This window comes from Lissotriton vulgaris, chromosome 2_1, assembly GCF_964263255.1.
Source record: "Lissotriton vulgaris chromosome 2_1, aLisVul1.2, whole genome shotgun sequence".
NCBI classification, from domain to species: domain Eukaryota; kingdom Metazoa; phylum Chordata; class Amphibia; order Caudata; family Salamandridae; genus Lissotriton; species Lissotriton vulgaris.
In genome coordinates this window covers 1,225,211,009-1,225,223,549 of record NC_141687.1, presented here as the reverse complement: position 1 = coordinate 1,225,223,549, position 12,541 = coordinate 1,225,211,009, and the positions used below count along the sequence as shown (strand labels likewise).

Here is a 12,541-nt window from a genome sequence, read left to right as displayed (position 1 = left end):
CTCCCACCAAACCGGCCACCGTTGTGCCACCCACTTGTTTACAAGTATGGCGCCAAATCCCACACTGCCTGCAGCGTCAGTCCATAAACCTAAGTCTGCAGACGTAGTGGGGGGACCGGACCACACTACCCTGCTGTTGAAGCCCTCCAGAAATGCGATCCAAATCTGCATGTCCTGGCGAATCTCGGCCGGCAGTCTCGTGCGATAGTGTTTCTCCCACAGACCCGTCCTAGTCTGCGAGATTGAGCGGGAGAATAGGCATGCCATGGGTATCACTCGTAGTGCGAAATTCAACTGGCCCACAGTCTGCTGTAGCTGATGTAATGTCACTTTGTCTTTGGACAAACATTGCTGGAGAGCTGCTCTAAATTTCATGATTTTATCTTTTGCTAACCTAAAACAACCCTCAACCGAGTCCAATTCTATGCCTAAGAATTCCATTGTGGTTGCTGGACCCACATTTTTAGACGACAACAAAAGAGTAGACCAAGTCGAGAAAGTGGTGTGTGTCTGAACAGGTGACTATGCAACAATTGGATATACATGCAGATGGTGCCAGAGACTGTTGAGTTACAGAGGTTTTGAATAAAACCCATCAGACCACCCATTTGGCGGAAAATCATCATTTGGGGATTGGTAAATATTCAAACCTTTCCATGGCCATTTTAGTGCCAGGGTAACATAGAAACTCTATGTACAATGTTCCTCAATGTAATAATGTTGGTAAAGTGCAGTGCTCAAATAATACTGGTGAATAAAATTGACTACTAAGACTTAAGAAATTTTCAAGATAGAAGTCAGAGTGTCAAAGCTTAAAAAACACGCCATGTAGTTGGAGATGGATACTACTCTGTGGCGCTAAGCAAGGTGGTCGACATGTTTCAGCCTACAGGGGAACTACCCCGGCTTTCTTCAGGACCTTTCATGTAAACTTGCTACTGCTAACAAACAATAATATGTGGTATGAGGAATAATGAAAATTGTGCTTATAAAAAAGTCACATATCTACCAGGAACTTTACACTCCAATGTTCACTGGAGGAAGGGAGACAAGGCTTCTTCCTATCGTGAGACAAAAAATCACACAATCAAACAGGGCAGGGTCACCTGCATACATCCGCATGATTACATATACACCGCTCAGATCAACACACATGCGTGAACAAATTATATTCTGCTTTACTAAAACAAATTATATTCCGCTTTACTAGAACAAAAAGCATACTAGCCACATCACCCAGAGGCATTTCCTCCTAGTGATACTCACCCAGCTTTGTGTGGGTGACGACCCCACCTCACCCGGCAACCGCTCGGGAGAATGAGGCCCCGCTCTATAGTGTAGACAAAGGACATAGTAAGTGAACAACATCTTATTTGTCCAGCCAAATAGTGCTACACAACAACCCAACAAACGTGTGATGAAAACCCAAATATCAGACCACTAGGTTACTTACTCAGAGGTAAGTCATGAGACAATGAGGGGCCACGGACACCCAAGGATTTGCTTCAGAATACGCCTGATGGGCATTACTACATATCTCTGGATAGTCACCTTGTCAACCACAAAAGAGGCATTCATAAATGACACCAGGATTAGGGTATAGATGTGATCATAATTAAAGACCAACATTCTATAAACAATTGGTAAATATAGTGGAGCTCTACTGATCTTGATTTGCCCAGCTACAACAGTATATGTCAGATAACTCACATTAGAGTATGAGGGCAGTTTTTTCTGGGAGAACTAGTGGTAACTGCCAAATATGAGCTCAATTAATACAGCAAAAGCGACCTGCTTCTTACCTGTCCGTCGGTACCCCTGGTGTTAAACGAGCGGAAGGCTGAAACATGTCGACCACCTTGCTTAGCGCCACAGAGTAGTATCCATCTCCAACTACATGGCGTGTTTTTTAAGCTTTGACACTCTGACTTCTATCTTGAAAATTTCTTAAGTCTTAGTAGTCAATTTTATTCACCAGTATTATTTGAGCACTGCACTTTACCAACATTATTACATTGAGGAACATTGTACATAGAGTTTCTATGTTACCCTAGCACTAAAATGGCCATGGAAAGGTTTGAATATTTACCAATCCCCAAATGATGATTTTCCGCCAAATGGGTGGTCTGATGGGTTTTATTCAAAACCTCTGTAACTCAACAGTCTCTGGCACCATCTGCATGTATATCCAATTGTTGCATAGTCACCTGTTCAGACACACACCACTTTCTCGACTTGGTCTACTCTTTTGTTGTTGTGTATTCTAGTTTTGGGGAGTGAGTAGACAGGTCGCTAAATTATCCCCTCGACCCTCCACACTGTTTGTTATTTGAGGACCCACATTTTTCCCAGGCGCCGGCGGGACCCCAAAAGCCCGCATGAGCACGCAAAATTCCTGCAATGCCCACGCACACTCCTGCGAGCCCGCCGGCCCGAGAAAGAGAAAGTCATCCAGGTAATGCATGACATGGTGATGTCCTGTCGTTTGCCTAAAAACCCATTCTAAAAAAGAACTGAATTTCTCAAAGTAGGCGCAGGAAACAGAACAACCCATGGGCATACACTTATCCATATAGAATTTTCCCTGAAAAGAGAAACCTAGCAAATGCTGATTTAGGGGATGAACCGGCAGTAGCCGAAAAGCAGATTCAATGTCTGACTTTGCCAACAAGGCTCCATGTCCCAGAGTCCTCAACATATCCACCGCCTGGTCAAAGGACGCATACTTAACGCTACAAATGTCTTCATTGATGGCGTCATTTAATGATGCGCCCCTAGGTGCTGACAGTTTTATGAATGAGCCTGAACTCGCCCTCCTCCTTCTTTGGCACCACGCCGTGAGGTGAGCAAACAAAATTAGACACAGGGTTGTGATTGAAAGGACCCGCTATCCTACCTAGGCACAGCTCCTTAGCAATTTTTGTCGCTGCCACATCTGGGTTGTCCCTAACAGATAGTTAGTTCCTACACTCTGCTGTTCCGGTGTATCCCACCGCTGGGATCCTAAAGCCCTGCAAAAAACCTTCTTGTAACATCCTCGCAGAGGCATGGTCTGGGTACCTGTTCAGTCAAGGACTATTAACCAGAACGTCAATGGGTGAATGCGACACCAGCCGTCCTCCCTCCCTATTCCTGTTTCTTTCTACCTCTGTTTCAAGAGGCGTTGCCTTTATTGCGGCAAGTTGTTTCTGGGTGGGAAGGTTGGTTACAAATGGAACATGCGTGCCTGAACTTGCAAGTGCCTTATGCCCTTGTGCACGATCGCTTGTTAAAATCCCAGCACACCCCTTTTCACCCCCCACTGCTCCCTGTCTTAGAGGCCGTGCCAACCCCCTGTGCCGGCCGAAAGGGCTGTTGGGGTTTGGAGGGGTAGCTTCTGTTCCAACTTGGCCCCGCACTACCAGGTTGCCCTGCTGTAAACTGGCCATACCATGAAATGGAATCCACCCGATCCCAGGAAAGTGAGGGGTAAACTCTTTAGCATTCCTAAAATTCATGTCATAATCCTTTCATCCTTCCCCCCCCCCCCATATTTATCACTGAAAGTTGTGATCCTACTCTGGTAACACGCCATCTCTGCCTGCACATTAGGGGAACGCTCGTCTGTAATCGCCATAAACACAGAAAAGGCTCTAATCCAGTTTATCAATGTCTCTTCCACCCTGAATCTTGCCATTTCTCCCTGCCATTCGCTAGGCGACATCCAATCTTTCTGCTTCCTAGCATACTCCATTTCCCTGTTATCCGCGAGCAAAGAAAACATATTGACATATTTGCTGTTCCAAATTAAATCCTTCACTTCTTGTGTAACATGTTGAGCCAAATGTTCTCTCCTGGAGGGTATAGTACCTTCACCTAGCACAGGTAATGCCACATCCTTACCACTTTCCCCGGCTCACGTTGGTTCTACCATCTTGTCCTTTCCGGATTTGCTGCCTGGACATGCTGCTTGTGGAGGAATAGGCGCACTTGGCGCCCCCGTTAGCTGGGGCAGTCATGACCCTTGCCACCATCTTATGCGCCTTCGCCAAAGGATCCTCCCCCACCTCCTCTGTACCTAGTGAAGATGGTGACATCCCCCCATCCCTAGCCAAGGGAGAACTGCGGCTATCTGTGCTGCCAGCTCCGGAGGGACCTGACCAACCCCTGGAGGTGCTAATACCTGGATGGGGGCTGCTGTGTTTGTGACCGGGACAGGTGCAGGGTTAATTATGGGTACCACCGGGACTACCGCAGGGACCACCAGAGGCACTGTGCTTGGTGTTGGCACCGGCACGGCTGGTGCCGGTGTTACTGGTATAATGGCCAGGATCTGGGGAGTATGTATAGGGACCACCGGCGGCACCAGCCCCCCTTCAGGGACCCCCCCAGAAGGACCCGCCTCTCCCTGTTGCTTCGGGACCCGACCACTACCCTTCTTGGCCCTGGCCCGCTTGGGTAGTGGATCCAATTCCCCCCTGGGATGCGGGGACACTATCGTTCGCTTAGGCCTCCCAGACGGCCCAGCCTGATCATCTAACCTCTGCCTGAGCTCAGCCACCCTTTTTCCTATCTGGTCCACCTTCCCCCATCTCCTGTCCATCGCTGCCATACTACGCATCATACCCTGCAGCATATGTTCGACGCAGGAATGCTTTGCGCCACGTCTACTGGCCTTACTCACAACTGGTAAACCACCTACACTTGTGATAACCCTGCCAGCACAATGTATTCCTGTACCCACCAGGGCCTGACCGGTTTTACCTGTACCAAGTTGGGAGTACACAGACTGGCCATAAGCACCACGCAACTGGGACCGGGACACACCAGCTGGCCTGGGTGTTGGGCGAGCGCACTCTAGCCCGGTGGGCCCACCAGAAGCAGTGAAGTGCAGGCCTGTCTGTGTCCGCTGATTGCGTTGTCCCACGTTCTTCGTTGGCACCGCAAGCAATGTCCATGTCGGCACAGCAAGCAATGTCCCCCTTAATGAAGACCTATGATGAAAAAACGAGATTAGCCACACAAAACCAATAACTTATTCAACCGTATCACTCTGCACTCTAGCAGCACTCATTAAAAGGAAAAAAGTCTGAGAATGTAGTTCCAATGTAAGGGATACCCCCAGACTAGGTATCCTAGCCCTTCACTTGAGCATCAGTTAAATAGCGCAAGCGTCCATCACACACCAGACTATGACTGTGTATGTTACGAACTTTGCCTGTAAAAATTCTCAATTTGCTACTTTCGCATTTAAAACTGCGCCTGTGTAGCCCTCACAACCCTCTGGCGTGCCGCAGTCTGTTTATAACTTTTGTGTTATTTTTTTAAGTAACGGCAGCACCTGGTATGTCAAATGCGGTCTCCCATCCAAGTGCTACCCAGGGCCGACCCTGCTTCGCCTTTGAAAGGGAGCGTGACACATACGGTCTCCCCTCCAAGTATTTCACCCCGCCCGACCCTGCTCCACTTTCCACAATGCGCGGTTCGCAGCTGCCGCCCATTTAACAATGCACACACTGGTAGTTACTATTCAAGTTCTCTTTGAATAGGATTATGTATATTTGACCTGAAGTTTCCTGTGTTGTAATTATCAATCCTACTCTCGATTGCTTCACTCCTTTTGATCTTCCTGGCTCAGTACCGCTTTTAGGTTGACTGAATTAGCATAACTTATAGTAAAAGCTGTTGCTCCCCAGCTGGAACACAGATCCCGAGTGCTCCGCTCGGCCCGGCTTCCTGTGCATGCCCCCAACGCTCTTACCGGAATCTTCCGAGTGTTACCAGTGTAGAGTGGAGGCTCCCCGACTGTCTCCGCGCGCCGATCCCTGGAAGCCTTTGCCAATTACACTGTCTGGCTTTACTGTACGCCCCTCCCCGCTCAGCTGCCTCGCTGCTCCCGTGGTTCCTCTCGCAATGATACACCAACACGCACCCTTCGACGCGCTGGATCCGGGGTCCACTGGGCGCTTTCTGCCCACATGGGCTCCCGGGCTGAAAAAGTAATAACAGAAAATTGTTTGCAGCCTCGCGGAGACTGGGGGCAAAGGGCAAGCTTGGGGAGCGTGGGAACGAGAAGACGCCTCCCGCACTCCCCCGGCTTTTAACCCCCTCGGGGCAGACCAGTCGCAACTGGTCTGCCCCTTGGCTCCCCCCCCCCTTTTGACCCGAAAGCAATTCTATTGCTTTTGGGTCAACTGGGGGAGCCGGCAATAATCGGCGGTGGGGCGCGCCTGCCGCGTCATCAAGACGTGGCGGGGGCACGCCCCACCACCGATCGAGGTCTGGGGAAGGAGGGGGGTGGCGCCCCGCCATACCCCCCCCCTTTCCTTTCTTTCTAATTACTATTTTGGGAGGCTGACAGATTAGTTCATGACTAGCTTATTTACCGTCCTGGTCTTTCACAGCAATTGATATTCCACGGTTCAGAATAATGTTTTTGTTTCCTGATGAGAAACCTGCTTTCTGTGGGTGTCACATAACTGGGCAGCCAAAATGTAACCGTGACAGTGTTGACACCCTTCCTCTGCGAGCTACTACCTTTCAGCCCTTCCCCATCTCTATTCTTGTTCTTATCACCCTTTGCAGGCGAGGAACTTTATGAAGGATATGAAGATTGGCCAGGAGGCGTTTTTCTACCACAGTAACTGCAAGGAGCCGGGGATAGCAGGCATAATGAAGGTGAGATCTGCTGCTCTTTCTGCAGGACTATACTGGATATTTCCGGCAGATCCACTACCAGCAACAGGGGAACAACTTCAGTGTCTGGAAAAAAATGTTGTGTCCTTCAGCTAAATGTGAGTTTAGGCGTGTTGCAATTAAGCAAATCGTTAGAGTATATGCAATTTGGATATTTTGTAAGACCAAGGTTTTCCATGTGGTGGGCTAAGATGACGTAGAGGTGGGACTAAGGAAAGCGGAGAACATACAATTGGGAGCGCCATAGAGAAGAGGTTGGTGGTTACAAAAGGGTTAAAACAGTCATCGAGAAGTAGTAGTCACTGAGAAATGGCGAGGAGGGTGAGAGAAGATTAAGGATGCACAGAAAGGGGTGCTGAGACATTAGAGAGATGGTCTGAGCCGTCGCAATGCATCCGTTGTTAAGCAAAAAAAAATGTGCTTATTGTACACGGTCCTTACAGCACAACTGCCCCCATTAGTTTCTGCTTTAAAAAAAATCAACACACTACAACCTCTGATGGTTTGTCTTTCATATAATTTCTGTATGTCCTTGCTTACGTCCTAATTCCTTCATGATGGATTTGCCCTTACTCCTGTTCCCAGCAGTGTACACTCTGTTCCTACCCCACCCTCAGAGGCAAACTTTAGTCTAGAGTCTCTGTCAACTGCCTCAGCACATTGTTGGCCTCTCTCCCAAGGCTTGTAAACTGGATTGTAGGCTCCCCCCCCCCACCCCTCAATAAGCGGGATCCTGCCTCTTCCCTGCGTTTCAAGAGGGTAGTTTTTCCATGCAACAGGTTCAAGGAGCATTGTTTTACCTCCTTCCCATCAACTCTAGTAAGTCAATTTCCTCCCTCACAATGCATTATGGTGTGCCCTTGGTCTCAGTCCCGGTCCTCGCGAAGGTCCCTCTTTGCCCACGCCCTCCCCCTCAAAGAAACATCCAGGCCTCTCTCCCAAACACTATAGGTGACCGTTTTGGGGTTTTTCAGGTTCAAAGTAGTTCCTATGCTACTTCCCACTTTAACTCCAGCCCCAAACCATGTCCTGGCCACACCTTTCAAGGTACTGTAAATCTTGATCTTCTCCTAGCTTATGCATGTTTTTCATAAGAAAGGATCGTATCGGGGAGGAGCCAAGATGGCGATCGGAGCAGAAGCGTAGGCTCCCGGCTTCGCAAGCCCTCGAGCCCCGCACTGAAATCCGGATCATTATCCTGGGGTTGCGCTGCAGCGGGATGCCGGTGAATGCGCGCGGTCATCACTCGTGTTCTCCCGATGCCTCTGCCTGCCTGGTAGCCGGAGATATTCGTGAAGTTGTTTGGCGGCCTCCACAGCCCTGGAGCCGGGACCTACGCTGCTAAACACCGCCGGGTGCCAATTGATCAACATCGGCCAGCTGGGCCTGGGCGGAGCTGGTCCCTTGGGACGCATTGACTGCCGAAGGGAAAAAGAAAAGAAATTCTCTGCCGGAGAGCGGCTTATCGCAACACGCGACCGGAGTGCATCTTCGAGGTGGGGGCTCACTGGGAATACTAATTATTTGTGAAACGTTGGAGGTGAGCTGTATCGACCCCCTTTTTTTGAACTTGCCCGGTTTCTGCGGACCACCCCCGAATTTGCCCCTGCCTTGAGCCGAAGAAGGGATGGCTATTACCGAGGATCGCTCCTTAGAAGGGTGCCTTGTTAGCATCGGTAACTTGGACTGCAGCTCACCGGTGCCGCCCTCGCCCCCATTTTATCATCATACTCCCGACAAGGTGGAAAAGCTTGATGGCTCCCCGAACGGGATAGACTGCATTACCCTGCCTATCGATGAGCTGTGCGATGGGGTGCGCGAGTCATCTCGTGCTACTGAGATGTGGGGACTACAGCCTGCGCTATCCTGTGGCGCCGTTCTTGCAGCTCTTGGTGACCTACGATCTGCGTGGAGGGATGGTTCCCGAGAGCTGGGAAAGAAGCTTGACGACATTGCGTTCACTCTGGGGCGATTACGGCTGGACTGCTCCCAGGGGTGCGACGATTTGCCTTCGCCTGTTCTTGAGGGGGCTACTATGTTTCCACACGAGTGCAGAGGGGAGCGGACTATCCCTGATTGTGTTAGTGCCTGCGGACAGCCGTCCGCCAGCTCCTGCAGCGCTGCAGGGTACCTCTCTCAGCCGAGGATTGAGATTTTGTCCATGTTATCGCCACCATTGACTCGGACAATGTTTTTGCAGCTGTTAGCCCCCGTGACTGCCTCCTCCTTTCAAGCCCTACTCTTCCTGCTGTGGAATGCGTGTCATCGTGCGAACCTGGAGGCGATGTTCGACGGGGAAGGTGGATCTATTGGTGACTGGGGACGTCCATTTTGTATCCACAGGCCTCTCCTCGGCCGTGCGAGGACATCTTGTTCCTTTGTGTTGGATGGGACGGGCTTTCCTCAGGGGCCATTTTTAGGGGGACTCACACGAACAGGCCAGGGCTAAGTGGTTCCCTTTCACAATTGATGGCTGCTTGGCTGGCGGAGAATCGGGTTGAAATGTTCCTATGACACTTTTAGCTGCGCAGTATGTGATAACTCTCCCCATTCTTTATCGTAATTGTTGCTTGCTGTTGTTAACTTCCACTCTTGGGGTGGAGAATAAACTCGTGGCTGGGGAGACCGGGAGCACAAATGTATGGCCCTCCTCCGGTTTATATGATTCCTTTTTCTTTCTTTCTTTTTCATTTCTGTGTCTACATTTCGGGTACTCTTTTTTGGGCGACAGGCACACTGCTAGGTGGGGGGGTAGGCCGTAGCCTCTGCATGCGTGTAGGGTGGGGGGGGTTTATTTTGTCCGTTTTAAGTTCCTATGGGCCTTATTTCTTCTCTCTCCTTTTCTTAATTCTTTTTATCTTCTTATTTCTTACTTTGGGTCAGTAGGGTGGCTTGGTATGGGGTGGGTAATGACCGGCACGAACCATACTTTGTGGTTGTTTATCCTTCCATATGTATTCCTGTGCCGCTACTCTGATTATGTTTCTCTGCTCGTTGGATATCCTTTGATAGGCGTTGCCCACTCTTGCCATCGGTGGCCTGTATGGTTTCTGATCCTTCTTAGTTTCTATACTTTAAAACATACCCTAAAAATTTTAAAAACGAACCTTAATTTCTCCTGTTTCTCGGCAGTCTGATGAGCTCCAGTGTAACTCTGAATGCTTGCTATTTTGTATTGACGTACTGCTGAGTCACCGTATAACTCGCAAAAGTGCTTAAACTGATGTCGGCCCGTAATTGTTTGCTGATACTGCACAATAAAGGTTTTTAAAAAAAATTTTTAAAAAAAAGAAAGGATCGTATCACTTAAAAATAAGAAGTAATGCCATTTAGCTAGCCTGAATATTAATTCACCTTGTGTTTCTGCATGAAGCAAATTGCTTCCGGAAACCACACAAGCGTCACTGGCTTTTCAGCTGCATAAAGATAATATAGCATGGAGCGTCCGCAAAACTGGACTGTGTGTGGATGGTTTTCACTTTTTAGTGACAAGACCTACCGGTAGGTATCCGAGCGCTTCACATACACACAGTAAACAGCAGAAGGACATTACATTACATAGTAGGCCGGCAGTAAGGAAGCAAACCAAAGAAAAAAATACAGCATGGGAAATAAATATGCAGTACAGCGGAGGGGGAGAGAGCAATACAAAGAAACAGGTGAGAATGACATAGTCCGGTCACCCACTATCCTTGTATGTCAAGGGATAGAGGAGACAAGTTGAAGATGGTCCTGAACGTATTTGTTTAGGAGATGGAGTTTCAGGTCCCTTTTGAAATAGGAGAAGGAGGGGTTGCATCTGAGGACTCCTGGGAGAGTGTTCCATATCCTGGGAGCGTTACCAGAAAACGATCTGTATTGGGTGTTTTTTTTTCATTTTTGGAGGAATAAGAAAGAGAGTTGGAGCTTCTCAGCGTTCTGGATTGACCTGCTCTTATCAGTTTTATTTAGGTAGTTGGGGGGCAGGAGAGTGAAGGGTTTTGTGTGTGATGCAGGCCAGTTTATAGATACATCTCCCTTCCATGGGAAGCCAATTGAGAGCTGGAGTGATGTGTTCAAATCTTTTAACTCCAAATACGAGTCGAGCGGACATGTTCAGCACTGCCCTTAGAGGGGCTAGGTGAGCTTTTGGAGTCCCTGTAAGGATGGCGTTCCCATAGTCGATTTTAGACAGAACTAGGGATTGGACTACTGTCTTGAGGTCATCGTGGGGTTGTAAAGGTTTCCATTTCTTGAGGTGTTTTAGAGAGAAAAGAGCACTTTTTGCAGAGTTTTTGATGTGGGCCTCCATTAATAAGTTCTTGTCAAGGGTGATAATTGCTCCATTTCTTTACAAAGGCAAAATACACACAGATATAAAAGAGTTCTTCTCTGTCTCATGCGCGTTTGCTAGCTTTTGCACTTAATCCAATGCAAAGATTCAGATATTTTTCGAAAGCGCAAAATGACCTATCCCTTTCTTCCCTGATGACGATAGGTTTATCTAGAGTGTGAGCCATCACTCACTCTCTTCCCAACCGCTAAGTTGTAAGCTTCGCTTTAGGCCAATTTCCACTATAATTGCACTTGTTGTAGAACCTTTGTCTTGCCTTCCTTATAGCACTGTTCTTTTGTTTGCAGATTGTGAAGGAAGCTTACGTGGATCACACACAGTTTGACAAGAAAGATGCTCACTATGATCCCACCAGTCAGCAGGAGAACCCCAGGTGGTTCATGGTAAGGAATAGCAATGGTTTAAAACTATTCATTTCTAAATACGAAGCCTGTGCACCAAATCTATTTTATTGGTGTTGCACAGGTGGTTTCCAAAAGAATAATGCCAAACATACACAACAGTTTTCTTTTCATCTTTTACCAGGTGGATGTTCAGTTTGTGCGCATGACCAAGCGATTCATCCCACTGACAGAGCTGAAAAGGTATTATCAAGAACAGACTGCAACAGGCGGACCCCTCAAGAACATGGCACTCTTCACAAGGTCCAGGTTGTCCGTTCAACCACTGACAAAAGGTAGTCCCCTTTGCACAAGTAACTAGGCTCAGACAATGCTGGTCATTGAGTTAGTACTAAATTGAAAAAATAAAAAAATATAGTTTTGCGATTCTGTGGGATGTATGGTTGCTGCACTCCTTTATCGTACACTTTGTGTGCACCTTTCCTAAGCTAACCTTTGTAATAATCAAATTTGATTCCTCCCACTAACATTTGATCCTAAATCATTTCTTCCAAAGAGGTGTAATATTCACGCTCGTGGGCCTGATTAAGATAGTACAGTAGATTGCACAAGGTGTTTCCACTGTAGCAACAATCTATACAGATCTTGTCCATCACCTTGTATTGAAGGCGTCAAACATATCAACATGGACTTTGGTACATGGAGAGGAATAAAGCTAGGTATGTGAAGTGCCTAAATAACCTGATTTGTCTTTTCCTTTCCAACAGAGGAATACGAGTTTATTTTGAGCCTGGAGGATGTAAAAACTTGAATACAAACTTAAAACGAAGATACTCCAGTGAGGACATGCAGTGAGCCCCATAATCGGCATCCTTCGTGACAGTAATACCTCCTTGTGCATATGCATCTTACTTCATTCCATGCATGTAAACTGTATATTTATTTAAATAAACTTTATATAAACGGAATTTCAGAGTAAAAGGCAATTTATCAATAGCTGCATGTGGATTTACGTTGTATTTTCATACAAATGTAGAACCACCACTTCTAAATCTAACAAAACAGAGAAAGGGTCATATAAGAGTATTAACTGGAGTTGTGTGAACCAAACATTGCGTGTGAATTTGACATACAGAAGATGTGAACAGGTCACACAGTGAATATAACCAGTTTTAAAAAAAATATTAAAGGA

General features: G+C 47.6%; 1 protein-coding gene across 2 annotated transcripts in view; it reads left to right on the top strand.

Annotated features, from left to right (window-relative positions):
• Positions 1 to 12,313, top strand: part of THYN1 (thymocyte nuclear protein 1) — a 362,553-nt gene extending 350,240 nt beyond the window's left edge. For both annotated transcript variants that reach the window (XM_086956944.1, XM_086956945.1), the window contains exons 5-8: positions 6,565 to 6,657; positions 11,296 to 11,391; positions 11,534 to 11,684; positions 12,117 to 12,313. In XM_086956944.1, coding sequence (XP_086813070.1) covers positions 6,565 to 6,657; positions 11,296 to 11,391; positions 11,534 to 11,684; positions 12,117 to 12,160 — 384 coding nt within the window. In that variant the 3' untranslated portion in view covers positions 12,161 to 12,313. The remainder of the gene's footprint in view (positions 1 to 6,564; positions 6,658 to 11,295; positions 11,392 to 11,533; positions 11,685 to 12,116) is intronic.
• Positions 12,314 to 12,541: the final 228 nt, after the last annotated feature.